The sequence below is a fragment of the Oncorhynchus gorbuscha genome, linkage group LG16 (genome assembly GCF_021184085.1).
Source record: "Oncorhynchus gorbuscha isolate QuinsamMale2020 ecotype Even-year linkage group LG16, OgorEven_v1.0, whole genome shotgun sequence".
Classification (NCBI taxonomy): domain Eukaryota; kingdom Metazoa; phylum Chordata; class Actinopteri; order Salmoniformes; family Salmonidae; genus Oncorhynchus; species Oncorhynchus gorbuscha.
The window spans coordinates 525,683-543,810 of NC_060188.1; the positions used below are offsets into that span (position 1 = coordinate 525,683).

General features: G+C 47.3%; 1 protein-coding gene across 1 annotated transcript in view; it reads left to right on the forward strand.

Moving 5' to 3' along the window:
• The first annotated feature begins 279 nt into the window (after positions 1-279).
• The window catches only part of ttyh2l (tweety homolog 2, like), an 85,951-nt gene continuing 68,102 nt past the window's right edge, over positions 280-18,128 (forward strand). Inside the window, exons 1-2 of the mRNA XM_046306417.1 lie at positions 280-741; positions 12,813-12,985. Coding sequence (XP_046162373.1) covers positions 613-741; positions 12,813-12,985 — 302 coding nt within the window. The 5' untranslated portion in view covers positions 280-612. The remainder of the gene's footprint in view (positions 742-12,812; positions 12,986-18,128) is intronic.

Here is an 18,128-nt window from a genome sequence, read left to right on the forward strand (position 1 = left end):
ATTACATGAGATACATTCTGCTCTGATAACCAGCAGTTTTATTACAGATATGAGATGGCCTATGGGTTTTATTCTAAAACCATCATCATCATTATATATTTAATTTCCTGACCTGAATGTATTAACCGCATCGTCTTCACTGTAGCCATATACTTTTCCACTAGGATATACTTTCTTGACCGCAGCTGTAAATGGTTTAAAACCGGTCACGCACTGTGTATTGAAGGGCGCTATCGTCAGTCAGTCTCGTGCCTTGGATGAGTGCGCGGCGCGCGCGGTCCAGTCAGAAAAAAAAGCGGCTTTTACTGGAACGAGCTCACCCGTGAATGCGCCTCCGAGAAGTTAAAACAGCTGTCTATCTGCAGAACACGACACGGGGCCACGGAGATACCGAGATAATGCTGTTGTTACGCCTTGTTCTGAGGGCAAAGAGTCAAAGGAAGTAGTTTTGTATTGTTTATTCTCCTGCGCTACATTGTAAAGTGTTTTCCAACAAGAAGTCGCGGATTCATGATTTGTTTTTGTCCAGAACCGAGGATAAGGCTATACTGACGGGGTCTCGAGTTCTCGAATGAGATTTTAAGGGTCCAGAAGCACTTTTTGTAATAAGGAATGGCCACGGCACGGCTGGACTATATCGCTCCATGGTGGACATACTGGCTGCACAATTTCCCCCACTTCAACTTCACCTTCCAGCCCGTTGATAACACCTTCAGACCCGGGGAGGCGAGCTACCAGCAGGTTGGTACCGACTACCCGCTGCGCGTAAAGCGCGGCCACGTTTCTCTTCTAGACTAGAGAGAGGGCTCACTGAAAGACCTTCACTGACAGGCCACATATCGAGACAAATGATTTGAAACGACTTTGTTGTTCAAAGATTTAACAATTTATTTGGAAAATTAAATACATAATTTGTCTTTAGCTGAAGAGTGTTTTGAATTTTCTTACCTGCTTTGAATTTCCCAAATTGCTATAGGATATATTTCCATCAGCACCAACTCTGCACAGTTGAACATTTAATGAAGTGAACACACTTTATTCTCTCTATTCTCTCCTATCATCACTGTGGCATGTTCAATAGCAAAATGAAGATATGAGCAGAGTGGACACATCATCACATTAAATCACATCCGTTTTAGTATTGACATCTCCAGCTGCAAAGTCCTGAGTGTGCCTATCTAGCCTGGTTGCCTTCTCCGTTAAGCCATTACATTCCACTCCTGTCTTTGACAAATTAGTGGCAAGGAGTGGAATGTTAGCTAAAAAGACTGGTAGCCAAACTAGTGCCCACCTGGCTGTTTGGTTGTCTGTTACCAGGCTTCAGTGTCTGAGAATGGGCACGTTCCTGGTTGCCTTTATTGCAGTAGTGCTACACAGATGAATATGTGTTAAGCTTCTCACAATAGGATTGCTGATCTAGGATCAGCCCTCCCCTCCCCAGAGTACAGACTACGATATACACTACACTACGGTATACCCCCCCCCCCTCGTCCATGTAATCCTATTCATTGTGATCTAAGGGGCAAAACTGATCCTATGTAGATCAGTACTCCTGCTCCAGGACACTTGCTAGAAACAGCCCCATATCTCACTACACCAGGAGAGGTGTTTACCCTGTCAATAGCCACATTACACACCATAGCAGTGTTGTGAGATGTGCAGCGTGACTGCATAAAGACGTCCTGGAACGTAGCCACAGTATCAGAGATCAGGGGCACACAGGTTACCACTACATAACACTGGTTACCACTACATAACACTGGTTACCACTACATAACACTGGTTACCACTACATAACACTGGTTACCACTACATAACACTGGTTACCACTACATTACATACATAACACTGGTTACCACTACATAACACTGGTTACCACTACATAACACTGGTTACCACTACATAACACTGGTTACCACTACATAACACTGGTTAACACTACATAACACTGGTTACCACTACATAACACTGGTTAACACTACATAACACTGGTTACCACTACATAACACTGGTTACCACTACATAACACTGGTTACCACTACATAGCACTGGTTACCACTACATAACACTGGTTACCACTACATAACACTGGTTACCACTACATAACACTGGTTACCACTACATAACACTGGTTATCACTACATAACACTGGTTACCACTACATAACACTGTCTATAACTACATAACACTGGTTAACACTACATAACATTGGTTACCACTACATAACACTGGTTAACACTACATAACACTGGATACCACTACATAACACTGGTTAACACTACATAACACTGGTTACCACTACATAACACTGGTTACCACTACATAACACTGGTTACCACTACATAGCACTGTCTATAACTACATAACACTGGCTACCACTACATAACACTGGTTACCACTACATAACAATGGTTACCACTACACAACACTGGTTACCACTACATAACACTGGTTACCACTACATAACACTGGTTACCACTACATAACATTTACATTTAAGTCATTTAGCAGACGCTCTTATCCAGAGCGACTTACAAATTGGTGCATTCACCTTATGACATCCAGTAGAGCAGTCACTTTACAATAGTGCATCTAAATCTTAAAGGGGGGGGGGTGAGAAGGATTACTTATCCTATCCTAGGTATTCCTTAAAGAGGTGGAGTTTCAGGTGTCTCCGGAAGGTGGTGATTGACTCCGCTGTCCTGGCGTCGTGAGGGAGTTTGTTCCACCATTGGGGGGCCAGAGCAGCGAACAGTTTTGACTGGGCTGAGCGGGAACTGTACTTCCTCAGTGGTAGGGAGGCGAGCCGGCCAGAGGTGGATGAACGCAGTGCCCTTGTTTGGGTGTAGGGCCTGATCAGAGCCTGGAGTTACTGAGGTGCCGTTCCCCTCACAGCTCCTAGGCAAGCACCATGGTCTTTAGCGGATGCGAGCTTCAACTGGAAGCCAGTGGAGAGAGCGGAGGAGCGGGGTGACGTGAGAGAACTTGGGAAGGTTGAACACCAGACGGGCTGCTGCGTTCTGGATGAGTTGTAGGGGTTTAATGGCACAGGCAGGGAGCCCAGCCAACAGCGAGTTGCAGTAATCCATACGGGGGATGACAAGTGCCTGGATTAGGACCTGCGCCGCTTCCTGTGTGAGGCAGGGTCGTACTCTGCGGATATTGTAGAGCATGAACCTACAGGAACGGGCCACCGCCTTGATGTTAGTTGAGAACGACAGGGTGTTGTCCAGGATCACGCCAAGGTTCTTAGCGCTCTGGGAGGAGGACACAATGGAGTGGTCAACCGTGATGGCGAGATCATGGAACGGGCAGTCCTTCCCCGGGAGGAAGAGCAGCTCCGTCTTGCCGAGGTTCAGCTTGAGGTGGTGATCCGTCATCCACACTGATATGTCTGCCAGACATGCAGAGATGCGATTCGCCACCTGGTCATCAGAAGGGGGAAAGGAGAAGATTAATTGTGTGTCGTCTGCATAGCAATGATAGGAGAGACCATGTGAGGTTATGACAGAGCCAAGTGACTTGGTGTATAGCGAGAATAGGAGAGGGCCTAGAACAGAACCCTGGGGGACACCAGTGGTGAGAGCGCGTGGTGAGGAGACAGATTCTCGCCACGCCACCTGGTAGGAGCGACCTGTCAGGTAGGACGCAATCCAAGCGTGGGCCGCGCCGGAGTTGCCCAACTCGGAGAGGGTGGAGAGGAGGATCTGATGGTTCACAGTATCGAAGGCAGCCGATAGGTCTAGAAGGATGAGAGCAGAGGCGAGAGAGTTAGCTTTAGCAGTGCGGAGCGCCTCCGTGATACAGAGAAGAGCAGTCTCAGTTGAATGACTAGTCTTGAAACCTGACTGATTTGGATCAAGAAGGTCATTCAGAGAGAGATAGCGGGAGAGCTGGCCAAGGACGGCACGTTCAAGAGTTTTGGAGAGAATAGAAAGAAGGGATACTGGTCTGTAGTTGTTGACACAGTGTAGGTTTTTTCAGAAGGGGTGCAAGATTGAAGACAGCAGCCACTAGTCTGGCAGTGAATGGCGTCTACCATAGCGCCCTTCGCTTCATCACAAACGACAGTTTTAACATGCATCACTGCTTCCTGTATCAAAAAGGTTGGCTGGTCCTCATTAAAGTCCCATAGCATCCAATTGCAATTTAAACTATTGATTGGGGAACTACTTCCTGAGGAATGTGGATGTTTTTCTAGAATGTACGTATTGTGCAATCATTTAATTGGTTTTGCGTCGCCTTGATTAGATTTTGTCTTGTGAATTGTATGTATTGTAGAGTTATGTTAAATGTTTTTGGCATCTCTTAAGTGCCTATTTGAAAATAACTTCAGATGGAGTTTCTCTCCGTGTACCTCAAAGCTAAACACAAAAGTTCCATTTGATGTGAACAGGTGGGAAAGAAATGAGTCATAAACATGTCATAAAACACCTCTTTACTGACTCTGATGTTGTAAACCACATCTTCTAAGCTGTTATCGTTCACAGCCTGGTGATTGTGTGACATTGCAGCATCACTTCTCTGTGTGGGGGTTGTTGGTGAATGCTGCCGTTGTGTGTTGTAGTACCTCTATACTACTTTACATTGTGATATTGACCTGTGTTGCTGAATAGACACGTCAATGGAGGCAGTGTGATGCTAACAGATTCACTTCTCTGTCTGACTGTGTGTCTGTCTCTGAGTTTAGTATGTTTGTGTAAGTAGTAACAGCGTAGTCTGTCCTCTGTGATTATAGACTACATGATGTGTAACACCGTAGTCTGTCCTCTGTGATTATAGACTACATGATGTGTAACACCGTAGTCTGTCCTCTGTGATTAAAGACCACATGATGTGTAACACCGTAGTCTGTCTGTGATTAAAGACTACATGATGTGTAACACCGTAGTCTGTCCTCTGTGATTAAGACTACATGATGTGTAACACCGTAGTCTGTCCTCTGTGATTAAAGACTACATGATTTGTAACACTGTCAGATTGTCTTCCAAAGCAGTTCTGAACCACGTGGACCTTCCTCCTGCTGGCACATCCTTCTGGACCAACGGGACCATTTCAGATGGAGAGGTGGGATTGAGGACAGAGCCCAGAATATGATCACTTTAATGACTTGGTACAGTTGAACTCTTGTTTGGGTCCAGGAGTTTACCACAGGAGTTTGAATAGCAGTTTCATCTTACTTTCCACGTCATTGGTGTGAAAGAGATTGTGTTCTCAATGACTTACATGGTTACATTTATTATGTTGAACTAGGCAAGTCAGTTAACAATGACGGCCTACACCGGCCAAACCGATGACGCTGGGCAAATTGTGCACCGCCCTATGGGACTGTCAATTACGGCCGGTTGTGATACAGTCTGGAATGGAACCAGGGTCTTAGACCACTGTGATACAGTCTGGAATGGAACCAGGGTTTTAGACCACTGTGATACAGTCTGGAATGGAACCAGGGTCTAAGACCACTGTGATACAGTCTGGAATGGAACCAGGGTCTTAGACCACTGTGATACAGTCTGGAATGGAACCAGGGTCTTAGACCACTGTGATACAGTCTGGAATGGAACCAGGGTCTTAGACCACTGTGATACAGTCTGGAATGGAACCAGGGTCTTAGACCACTGTGATACAGTCTGAATGGAACCAGGGTCTTAGACCACTGTGATGGAATGGAACCAGGGTCTTAGACCACTGTGATGGAATGGAACCAGGGTCTTAGACCACTGTGATACTGAATGGAATGGAACCAGGGTCTTAGACCACTGTGATGTGAATGGAACCAGGGGAATGGACTGTGATGGAACCAGGGTCTTAGACCACTGTGATACAGTCTGGAATGGAACCAGGGTCTTAGACCACTGTGACAGTCTGGAATGGAACCAGGGTCTTAGACCACTGATGATGGAACAGTCTGGAATGGAACCAGGGTCTTAGACCACTGTGATACAGTCTGGAATGGAACCAGGGTCTTAGACCACTGTGATACAGGAATGGAACCAGGGTCTTAGACCACTGTGATGGAATGGAACCAGGGTCTTAGACCACTGTGAATGGAACCAGGGTCTTCTGTGATGGAATGGAACCAGGGTCTTAGACCACTGTGACAGTGGAATGGAACCAGGGTCTTAGACCACTGTGATGGAACAGTCTGAATGGAACCAGGGTCTTAGACCACTGTGATACAGGAATGGAACCAGGGTCTTAGACCACTGTGATACAGTCTGGAATGGAACCAGGGTCTTAGACCACTGTGATACAGGAATGGAACCAGGAGACCACTGTGATACAGGAATGGAACCAGGGTCTTAGACCACTGTGATACAGGAATGGAACCAGGGTCTTAGACCACTGTGATACAGTCTAAATGGAACCAGGGTCTTAGACCACTGTGATGGAATGGAACCAGGGTCTTAGACCACTGTGATGGAACCAGGGTCTTAGACCACTGGAATGGAACCAGGGTCTTAGACCACTGTGATACAGTCTGAATGGAACCAGGGTCTTAGACCACTGTGAATGGAACCATGGAATGGAACCAGGGTCTTAGACCACTGTGATGTCTGAATGGAACCAGGGTCTTAGACCACTGTGATACAGTCTGGAATGGAACCAGGGTCTTAGACCACTGTGATACAGTGGAATGGAACCAGGGTCTTAGACCACTGTGATACAGTCTGGAATGGAACCAGGGTCTTAGACCACTGTGATACAGTCTGAATGGAACCAGGGTCTTAGACCACTGTGATACAGTCTGGAATGGAACCAGGGTCTTAGACCACTGTGATGGAATGGAACCAGGGTCTTAGACCACTGTGATACAGTCTGAATGGAACCAGGGTCTTAGACCACTGTGATACAGTCTGGAATGGAACCAGGGTCTTAGACCACTGTGATACAGTCTGAATGGAACCAGGGTCTTAGACCACTGTGATACAGTCTGAATGGAACCAGGGTCTTAGACCACTGTGATACAGTCTGGAATGGAACCAGGGTCTTAGACCACTGTGATACAGTCTGGAATGGAACCAGGGTCTTAGACCACTGTGATGGAATGGAACCAGGGTCTTAGACCACTGTGATACAGTCTGAATGGAACCAGGGTCTTAGACCACTGTGATACAGTCTGGAATGGAACCAGGGTCTTAGACCACTGTGATACAGTCTGAATGGAACCAGGGTCTTAGACCACTGTGATGGAATGGAACCAGGGTCTTAGACCACTGTGATACAGTCTGAATGGAACCAGGGTCTTAGACCACTGTGATACAGGGTCTGGAACCAGGGTCTTAGACCACTGTGATGGAATGGAACCAGGGTCTTAGACCACTGTGATACAGTCTGAATGGAACCAGGGTCTTAGACCACTGTGATACAGTCTGAATGGAACCAGGGTCTTAGACCACTGTGATACAGTCTGGAATGGAACCAGGGTCTTAGACCACTGTGATACAGTCTGAATGGAACCAGGGTCTTAGACCACTGTGATACAGTCTGAATGGAACCAGGGTCTTAGACCACTGTGATGGAATGGAACCAGGGTCTTAGACCACTGTGATACAGTCTGAATGGAACCAGGGTCTTAGACCACTGTGATACAGTCTGAATGGAACCAGGGTCTTAGACCACTGTGATACAGTCTGAATGGAACCAGGGTCTTAGACCACTGTGATACAGTCTGGAATGGAACCAGGGTCTTAGACCACTGTGATACAGTCTGAATGGAACCAGGGTCTTAGACCACTGTGATACAGTCTGAATGGAACCAGGGTCTTAGACCACTGTGATGGAATGGAACCAGGGTCTTAGACCACTGTGATACAGTCTGAATGGAACCAGGGTCTTAGACCACTGTGATACAGTCTGGAATGGAACCAGGGTCTTAGACCACTGTGATACAGTCTGAATGGAACCAGGGTCTTAGACCACTGTGATACAGTCTGAATGGAACCAGGGTCTTAGACCACTGTGATACAGTCTGGAATGGAACCAGGGTCTTAGACCACTGTGATACAGTCTGAATGGAACCAGGGTCTTAGACCACTGTGATACAGTCTGAATGGAACCAGGGTCTTAGACCACTGTGATACAGTCTGAATGGAACCAGGGTCTTAGACCACTGTGATACAGTCTGGAATGGAACCAGGGTCTTAGACCACTGTGATACAGTCTGAATGGAACCAGGGTCTTAGACCACTGTGATACAGTCTGAATGGAACCAGGGTCTTAGACCACTGTGATACAGTCTGGAATGGAACCAGGGTCTTAGACCACTGTGATACAGTCTGAATGGAACCAGGGTCTTAGACCACTGTGATACAGTCTGAATGGAACCAGGGTCTTAGACCACTGTGATACAGTCTGAATGGAACCAGGGTCTTAGACCACTGTGATACAGTCTGGAATGGAACCAGGGTCTTAGACCACTGTGATACAGTCTGGAATGGAACCAGGGTCTTAGACCACTGTGATACAGTCTGAATGGAACCAGGGTCTTAGACCACTGTGATACAGTCTGAATGGAACCAGGGTCTTAGACCACTGTGATACAGTCTGGAATGGAACCAGGGTCTTAGACCACTGTGATACAGTCTGAATGGAACCAGGGTCTTAGACCACTGTGATACAGTCTGAATGGAACCAGGGTCTTAGACCACTGTGATGGAACAGGGTCTTGAATGGAACCAGGGTCTTAGACCACTGTGATGGAATGGAACCAGGGTCTTAGACCACTGTGATACAGTCTAAATGGAACCAGGGTCTTAGACCACTGTGATACAGTCTGGAATGGAACCAGGGTCTTAGACCACTGTGATACAGTCTGGAATGGAACCAGGGTCTTAGACCACTGTGATACAGTCTGAATGGAACCAGGGTCTTAGACCACTGTGATACAGTCTGAATGGAACCAGGGTCTTAGACCACTGTGATACAGTCTGAATGGAACCATGGTCTTAGACCACTGTGATGGAATGGAACCAGGGTCTTAGACCACTGTGATACAGTCTGAATGGAACCAGGGTCTTAGACCACTGTGATGGAATGGAACCAGGGTCTTAGACCACTGTGATACAGTCTGGAATGGAACCAGGGTCTTAGACCACTGTGATACAGTCTGAATGGAACCAGGGTCTTAGACCACTGTGATACAGTCTGAATGGAACCAGGGTCTTAGACCACTGTGATACAGTCTGAATGGAACCAGGGTCTTAGACCACTGTAGACCACTGTACAGTCTGGATGGAACCAGGGCCTTAGACCACTGTGATACAGTCTGAATGGAACCAGGGTCTAAGACCACTGTGATACAGTCTGGAATGGAACCAGGGTCTTAGACCACTGTGATGGAATGGAACCAGGGTCTTAGACCACTGTGATACAGTCTGGATGGAACCAGGGCCTTAGACCACTTTGCCACACGGGAGCCCCAAATACAGGTAGTTACAGTGATTTAGACGCTGGTTGGATGAGAAATATTACATGAGACTTTCCTCTGCACGGCCCTGTCTGAATCTGAAACCTTGGTCAAGACCGTGGTCAGAACGTGATGCCAGAACTCATAACTTGATCAGTCAAATTGAATCAGCAAAGGTTCTGTGGAGACAAACAGTAACTTGTTAGAGTCATGAAACCATGCCAGGTAGGAGATGTGGAGAAACAACATGGGCCCATAGGGCTCTAGTCAAAAGTAGTGCACTATATAGGGAATAGGGTGCCATTTGAGAGTCAACCATATTTGGCCAAAACCCCATGGTTCCACTTGGCTTTTATTTCAGTTCTTGAATTTTGAACTCCTCAACACTCGTAACCATGGGCTGAACTTTTGTCAACTTCTGTAAATGGCTGTGTGTGTAGTTGTACTTGTGTAAATGGCTGTGTGTAGTTGTACTTGTGTAAATGGCTGTGTGTCGTTGTACTTGTGTAAATGGCTATGTGTCGTTGTACTTGTGTAAATGGCTGTGTGTGTAGTTGTACTTGTGTAAATGGCTGTGTGTAGATCTACTTGTGTAAATGGCTGTGTGTGTAGTTGTACTTGTGTAAATGGCTGTGTGTAGTTGTACTTCTGTAAATGGCTGTGTGTGTAGTTGTACTTGTGTAAATGGTTGTGTGTCATTGTACTTGTGTAAATGGCTGTGTGTAGTTGTACTTGTGTAAATGGCTGTGTGTAGTTGTACTTGTGTAAATGGCTGTGTGTGTAGTTGTACTTGTGTAAATGGATGTGTGTAGTTGTACTTGTGTAAATGGCTGTGTGTAGATCTACTTGTGTAAATGGTTGTGTGTGTAGTTGTACTTGTGTAAATGGCTGTGTGTAGTTGTACTTGTGTAAATGGCTGTGTGTAGTTGTACTTGTGTAAATGGCTGTGTGTAGTTGTACTTGTGTAAATGGCTGTGTGTGTAGTTGTACTTGTGTAAATGGCTGTGTGTGTAGCTGTACTTGTGTAAATGGCTGTGTGTAGTTGTACTTGTGTAAATGGCTGTGTGTAGTTGTACTTGTGTAAATGGCTGTGTGTAGTTGTACTTGTGTAAATGGCTGTGTGTAGTTGTACTTGTGTAAATGGCTGTGTGTCGTTGTACTTGTGTAAATGGCTGTGTGTGTAGTTGTACTTGTGTAAATGGCTGTGTGTGTAGTTGTACTTGTGTAAATGGCTGTGTGTGTAGTTGTACTTGCGTAAATGGCTGTGTGTAGTTGTACTTGTGTAAATGGCTGTGTGTAGTTGTACTTGTGTAAATGGCTGTGTGTGTAGTTGTACTTGTGTAAATGGCTGTGTGTGTAGTTGTACTTGTGTAAATGGCTGTGTGTGTAGATCTACTTGTGTAAATGGCTGTGTGTGTAGTTGTACTTGTGTAGTACACTATGTTTGATCACTTTCATCACCTTTCATCTAAATGAAAGGTAACAACTTCCGGCGTACCTAATCTCAAAAACAAAGACATATGGCTACAGTAGACCCCCCATGTTCTGCTTTCTATACCCCTCTCTGTCTCTCTCTCTCTCTCTCTTGCTCTCTCTTTCTCTCTCTCTCTTGCTCTCTCTCTCTCATTTCTCTCTCCCTTGCTCGCTCTCTTTCTCTCTATTTCTCTCGCTCTCTCTCTCTCGCTTGCTCCATCGCTCTCTCTCTCTCTCTCTCTCTCTCTCTCTCTCTCTCTCTCTCTCTCTCTCTCTCTCTCTCTCTCTCTCTCTCATCTCTCTCTCCCTTGCTCGCTCTCTTTCTCTCTATTTCTCTCGCTCTCTCTCTCTCTCGCTTGCTCCATTGCTCTCTCGCTCTCTCTCTTTTCCTACCCTGGCCATCCGTCCATCATTCATGCTCCGAGGGTAACCTCAGTCAGGGCATCACAAGACTGTTTTGGAGGGAGGCGGCTTTGTCACCTGACATTGAGCTGAAACTCCAGCAGCCTCTGATCAGTACTGTTTCCTCCACTAACACCGAACCTCCTGTGTGGATCAGATGGTAGAGAGTGGTGCTACACCACCAGGGTTGTGGGTCAGATGGTAGAGAGTGGTGCTACACCACCAGGGTTGTGGGTCAGATGGTAGAGGGTGGAGCTTACACCACCAGGGTTGTGGATCAGATGGTAGAGAGTGGTGCTTACACCACCAGGGTTGTGGATCAGATGGTAGAGAGTGGTGCTTACACCACCAGGGTTGTGGATCAGATGGTAGAGAGTGGTGCTTACACCACCAGGGTTGTGGGTCAGAGACCCGGGGCCACCCATATGTAAAATGGATGCATGTCTGTGAGCATGACTGTAAGTTGCTTTGGATAAAAGTGTCTGTTGAATGACACATGTTAATAGTATTAGTCCAATAGACCCCAGGTATCTCTTAAACCACCAACACCAGGTATCTCTTAAACCACCAACACCAGGTCATATTCATTAGACCCCAGGTATCTCTTAAACCAGCAACACCAGGTAACTCTTAAACCAGCAACACCAGGTAACTCTTAAACTACCAACACCAGGTCATATTCATTAGACCCCAGGTATCTCTTAAACCAGCAACACCAGGTAACTCTTAAACCAGCAACACCAGGTATCTCTTAAACCAGCAACACCAGGTAACTCTTAAACCACCAACACCAGGTCATATTCATTAGACCCCAGGTATCTCTTAAACCAGCAACACCAGGTCATGTTCATTAAACACCAAACTGATAACACAGAGAAGGAATACCAAGACTTGCTAAATGACTTAAATGTAAATGTTGTCCAATGAGAAACCTTCATGTTAATTTTTGTATTTTTAATACTTTGTACCCTACTGAATACAATCCTGGGGTGTATTCAGCGAGCCACCCCCTCCACCCAGCTCTCTCTCTCTCTCTGTCTCTCTGACTCTGTCTCTGTCTCTGTCTCGCTCCCCTCCCCCATCTATCTCTCCCTCCCCTTATCTCTCTCCCTATCTCTGGCTTCACACAGAGACCTTCTAGTGATGATGACTGATGAAACAAATGTGACTTTTGACCCAGTATATCTTTTCATATTAGACTCACTTGATTCCAGTGTCTTCCTTTCCGTCAGAGTGGGGTCACTCTACACAGTAATCAATCACAGGGCTTGTATCACCTCAGGACAAGACATGATAATAAATGCTGGTTGTCTGAAGAAATGGTGCTTTGCAAATAAGTTCTCTCAGTGTGGAAGTTGTATTATTCCTGTTATTAGTCAATAATAAATGTATTATAACATGCTCATCTCTCTGTTTCTCCCTCCCTCCCTCCCTCCCTCCCTCCCTCCCTCCCTCCCTCCCTCCCTCCCTCCCTCCCTCCTCCCTCCCTCCCTCCCTCCCTCCCTCCCTCCCTCCCTCCCTCCCCCAGTCTCTGTTCTTCCTAGCCTGTATATCAGCTGCTGGACTAGTCCTGAGCCTCCTGCTGCTGTCTGTCTACCTGACCAGTGTGTGCTGCTGCAGGAAGGAGGAGGAGGAGGAGACCAAGAGGCCTGACTCCTGCTGTGTCTCCTGGACCGCTGTCATCACTGGGCTCATCCTATGGTGAGTAGTACCACTGTAACTGATTGTATCTAACAGTACTGTACTACAGTAGTAGTGTTACTGGGACCTTTCTTCAGTCTGTCCCAGGTGAGGTTCATCCTATGGTGAGTAGTACCACTGTAACTGATTGTATCTAACAGTACTGTACTACAGTAGTAGTGTTACTGGGACATTTCTTCAGTCTGTCCCGGGTGAGGTTCATCCTATGGTGAGTAGTACCACTGTATCTAACAGTACTGTACTACAGTAGTAGTGTTACTGGGACCTTTCTTCAGTCTGTCCCGGGTGAGATTCATCCTATGGTGAGAGGTGTTGTCTTATATTACAGAATTACAAGCCAAGGTCTTTTAAGGCAGTATGCAAGGCACAGACGTTCGCTTCACCTAGCCAAGTTCTCCTAGAAGCAAACCAAATCTAGTATGTGGGGCTCCTTTAGTGTCTCGATCAGGGTTCTACAACTCTGGTTCTGTGATAGTGATGTACCACAGCTGGTGTAGCTAATCAAGGTCCTGGCCAGCAGCTAATTAGTCAAATAAAGTGTTTCGGGTTGGAGTGAAACTCCAGGAGGAGAATTGGACAACCCTAGACCGCCCTCCTGTGTTCTTGGAAAAGGCTTTGATGTGATCTTTGACATTCAGGAGTTGACCTCTGACCTCATTAACTCACACACACACAGGCTGACGTGCTGAAGAGACCAGATGGTCACTTTGGCCTGATCCACTTTGACACCGGATGTTGTAGACTTGAGGTCACTGTGACTAACCATGTTCCCTGATGACAGTCCTGCTCTCATTGTGTCTAAAGCAGACTACACTATGCACTGTCTACCCTACACTATCACTAGACTACATTACCCAAAACTATCTATTCACGTGTCCTGGGTGTGCACAGCACAGTGTCCATTGAGGCGTTATCCTTTGTCCTCTGAGATTGTGGTTTGCAACATTCACAATGTGCAGTTGTGCGTTGTTTCACTGCCACAACCACAAAGTCCCTTTTTGGATCTGTATGTTGGGCTGCCCACCTCATCACTATAGGACCTGCCCACCTCATCACTATAGGACCTGCCCACCTCATCACTATAGGACCTGCCCACCTCATCACTATAGGACCTGTAGGGCTGCCCACCTCATCACTATAGGACCTGCCCACCTCATCACTATAGGACCTGCCCACCTCATCACTATAGGACCTGCCCACCTCATCACTATAGGACCTGCCCACCTCATCACTATAGGACCTGCCCACCTCATCACTATAGGACCTGCCCACCTCATCACTATAGGATCCCACTTCATCACTATAGGACCTGCCCACCTCATCACTATAGGACCTGCCCACCTCATCACTATAGGACCTGCCCACCTCATCACTATAGGACCTGCCCACCTCATCACTATAGGACCTGCCCACCTCATCACTATAGGACCTGCCCACCTCATCACTATAGGACCTGTAGGGCTGCCCACCTCATCACTATAGGACCTGCCCACCTCATCACTATAGGACCTGCCCACCTCATCACTATAGGACCTGCCCACCTCATCACTATAGGACCTGCCCACCTCATCACTATAGGACCTGCCCACCTCATCACTATAGGACCTGCCCACCTCATCACTATAGGACCTGCCCACCTCATCACTATAGGACCTGCCCACTTCATCACTATAGGACCTGCCCACCTCATCACTATAGGACCTGCCCACCTCATCACTATAGGACCTGCCCACCTCATCACTATAGGACCTGCCCACCTCATCACTATAGGACCTGCCCACCTCATCACTATAGGACCTGCCCACCTCATCACTATAGGACCTGTAGGGCTGCCCACCACATCACTATAGGACCTGCCCACCTCATCACTATAGGACCTGCCCACCTCATCACTATAGGACCTGCCCACTTCATCACTATAGGACCTGCCCACCTCATCACTATAGGACCTGCCCACCTCATCACTATAGGACCTGCCCACCTCATCACTATAGGACCTGCCCACCTCATCACTATAGGACCTGCCCACCTCATCACTATAGGACCTGCCCACCTCATCACTATAGGACCTGTAGGGCTGCCCACCACATCACTATAGGACCTGCCCACCTCATCACTATAGGACCTGCCCACCTCATCACTATAGGACCTGCGCACCTCATCACTATAGGACCTGCCCACCTCATCAATATAGGACCTGTAGGGCTGCCCACCTCATCACTATAGGACCTGTATGGCTGCCCACCTCATCACTATAGGACCTACCCACCTCATCACTATAGGACCTGCCCACCTCAGCACTATATGACCTTCCCACCTCATCATTATAGGACCTGCCCACCTCATCACTATAGGACCTGCCCACCTCATCACTATAGGACCTGTAGGGCTGCCCACCTCATCACTATAGGACCTGCCCACCTCATCACTATAGGACCTGCCCACCTCATCACTATAGGACCTGCCCACCTCATCACTATAGGACCTGCCCACCTCATCACTATAGGACCTGCCCACCTCATCACTATAGGACCTGCCCACCTCATCACTATAGGACCTGCCCACCTCATCACTATAGGACCTGCCCACCTCATCACTATAGGACCTGCCCACCTCATCACTATAGGACCTGCCCACCTCATCACTATAGGACCTGCCCACCTCATCACTATAGGACCTGCCCACCTCATCACTATAGGACCTGCCCACCTCATCACTATAGGACCTGCCCACCTCATCACTATAGGACCTGCCCACCTCATCACTATAGGACCTGCCCACCTCATCACTATAGGACCTGCCCACCTCATCACTATAGTACCTGTAGGGCTGCCCACCTCATCACTATAGGACCTGCCCACCTCATCACTATAGGACCTGCCCACCTCATCACTATAGGACCTGCCCACCTCATCACTATAGGACCTGCCCACCTCATCACTATAGGACCTGCCCACCTCATCACTATAGTACCTGCCCACCTCATCACTATAGTACCTGTAGGGCTGCCCGCCTCATCACTATAGGACCTGCCCACCTCATCACTATAGGACCTGTAGGGCTGCTCACCTCATCACTATAGGACCTGTAGGGCTGCCCACCTCATCACTATAGGACCTATAGGGCAGCCCACCTCATCACTATAGGACCAGTAGGGCTGCCCACCTCATCACTATAGGACCAGTAGGGCTGCCCACCTCATCACTATAGGACCTGCCCACCTCATCACTATAGGACCTGCCCACCTCATCACTATAGGACCTGCCCACCTCATCACTATAGTACCTGTAGGGCTGCCCACCTCATCACTATAGGACCTGCCCACCTCATCACTATAGTACCTGTAGGGCTGCCCGCCTCATCACTATAGGACCTGCCCACCTCATCACTATAGGACCTGTAGGGCTGCCCACCTCATCACTATAGTACCTGTAGGGCTGCCCACCTCATCACTATAGTACCTGTAGGGCTGCCCGCCTCATCACTATAGGACCTGCCCACCTCATCACTATAGGACCTGTAGGGCTGCCCACCTCATCACTATAGGACCTGTAGGGCTGCCCACCTCATCACTATAGGACCTGTAGGGCTGCCCACCTCATCACTATAGGACCTGCCCACCTCATCACTATAGTACCTGTAGGGCTGCCCACCTCATCACTATAGGACCTGCAGGGCTTGAAAGAGAAGAACAAATGATTCCTCCTCCGAATGAAAGAGAAGAACAAATGATTCCTCCTCCCAATGAAAGAGAACATCAAATTATTCCCCCTCGCCAAAGTGCTTGATTGAGTTGGCACTGTGAAGAGCTTAATCTTGTGACAGAGCTCTAAGTGCTGAAGGTAATTGAGTTAGTTAGCTGATAACATTCCGGGGGGGGGGGGCAAGCCCTGCTCTGATTGGTCTCTCTTACACCAAACCTAGTGTGGTGCTAAGTGCTATGGCATGATGCTGTTCAGCCTGAACAAGGAGCGCTGTGTAAACTCTTGAATGTCTGGGCTCTGAACGGCTCTCCATTAACATTTTAAAGCTCACACAATTCAGCAACCTTCCCCCCTGTAGGAAATACTATCTTATTATTATGATATGAAATGTGTTAACCCTTCACTGTCTGGGGCCAGACTGCAAACGTGACGTTGTGTTCACAGAGAATTCAGCTTACTACCCATATATGAAATACCATCTTATCTCATTTTGAAAAGCATAATAAAATGTTTATTTAACCAACAAGTGCTGCGTGAAACCTTTTCTGTCAGGGTTCTGGTTGGCTTTCACCTTTCCTCAGTACAGCTGGTCTAGTAAAACCTCTACTATTGTGGTGATATAACTAAACAGGCTCACAGCTTTCAGTTAACTACTCCTGGAGGAAATAAAATACAACTATAATATTTGTGCCTGGACTTGGTGGAATGGCCAAGCCAACCTGGAACCTTGGTCATGTAACTTTGGGAATGGCCAAGCCAACCTGGAACCTTGGTCAATTAACTTTGGGAATGGCCAAGCCAACCTGGAACCTTGGTCATGTAACTTTGGGAATGGCCAAGCCAACCTGGAACCTTGGTCATGTAACTTTGGTAATGACCAAGCCAACCTGGAACCTTGGTCATGTAACTTTGGGAATGGCCAAGCCAACCTGGAACCTTGGTCATGTAACTCTGGGAATGTGTTTTATGGTGTTTATGTAAGTAAGCATTTCACTGTGAATTCTACACCTGTTGTATTCGGCGCATGTGACCAATACAATTTGATTTGGTTTCTGTAATTGTCCATGTGGTTGCTGTAATAGTGGAAAAGCCTAGTGACACTAACACATTAATGACCTCCGTCCTCCACCTCTCAGCTACTCACCTTCTCCACAAGAGCCTTAGTGACTGGATGCTCTGTCCTCTGTCCTGGTCTTAAATGAGGTCCTTCTGTAGCTCAGTTGGTAGAGCAAGGCGCTTGTAACGCCAGGGTAGTGGGTTCGATCCCCGGGACCACCCATACGTAGAATGTATGCACACATGACTGTAAGTCGCTTTGGATAAAAGCGTCTGCTAAATGGCATATATTATATATTATAGGTCCTGTTCTTGTTAATGTGATTTGGGAATGTGGTTTGGTTTCCTGTACAAGGTTATTTTCAGATGTGGTCTTCCATAAA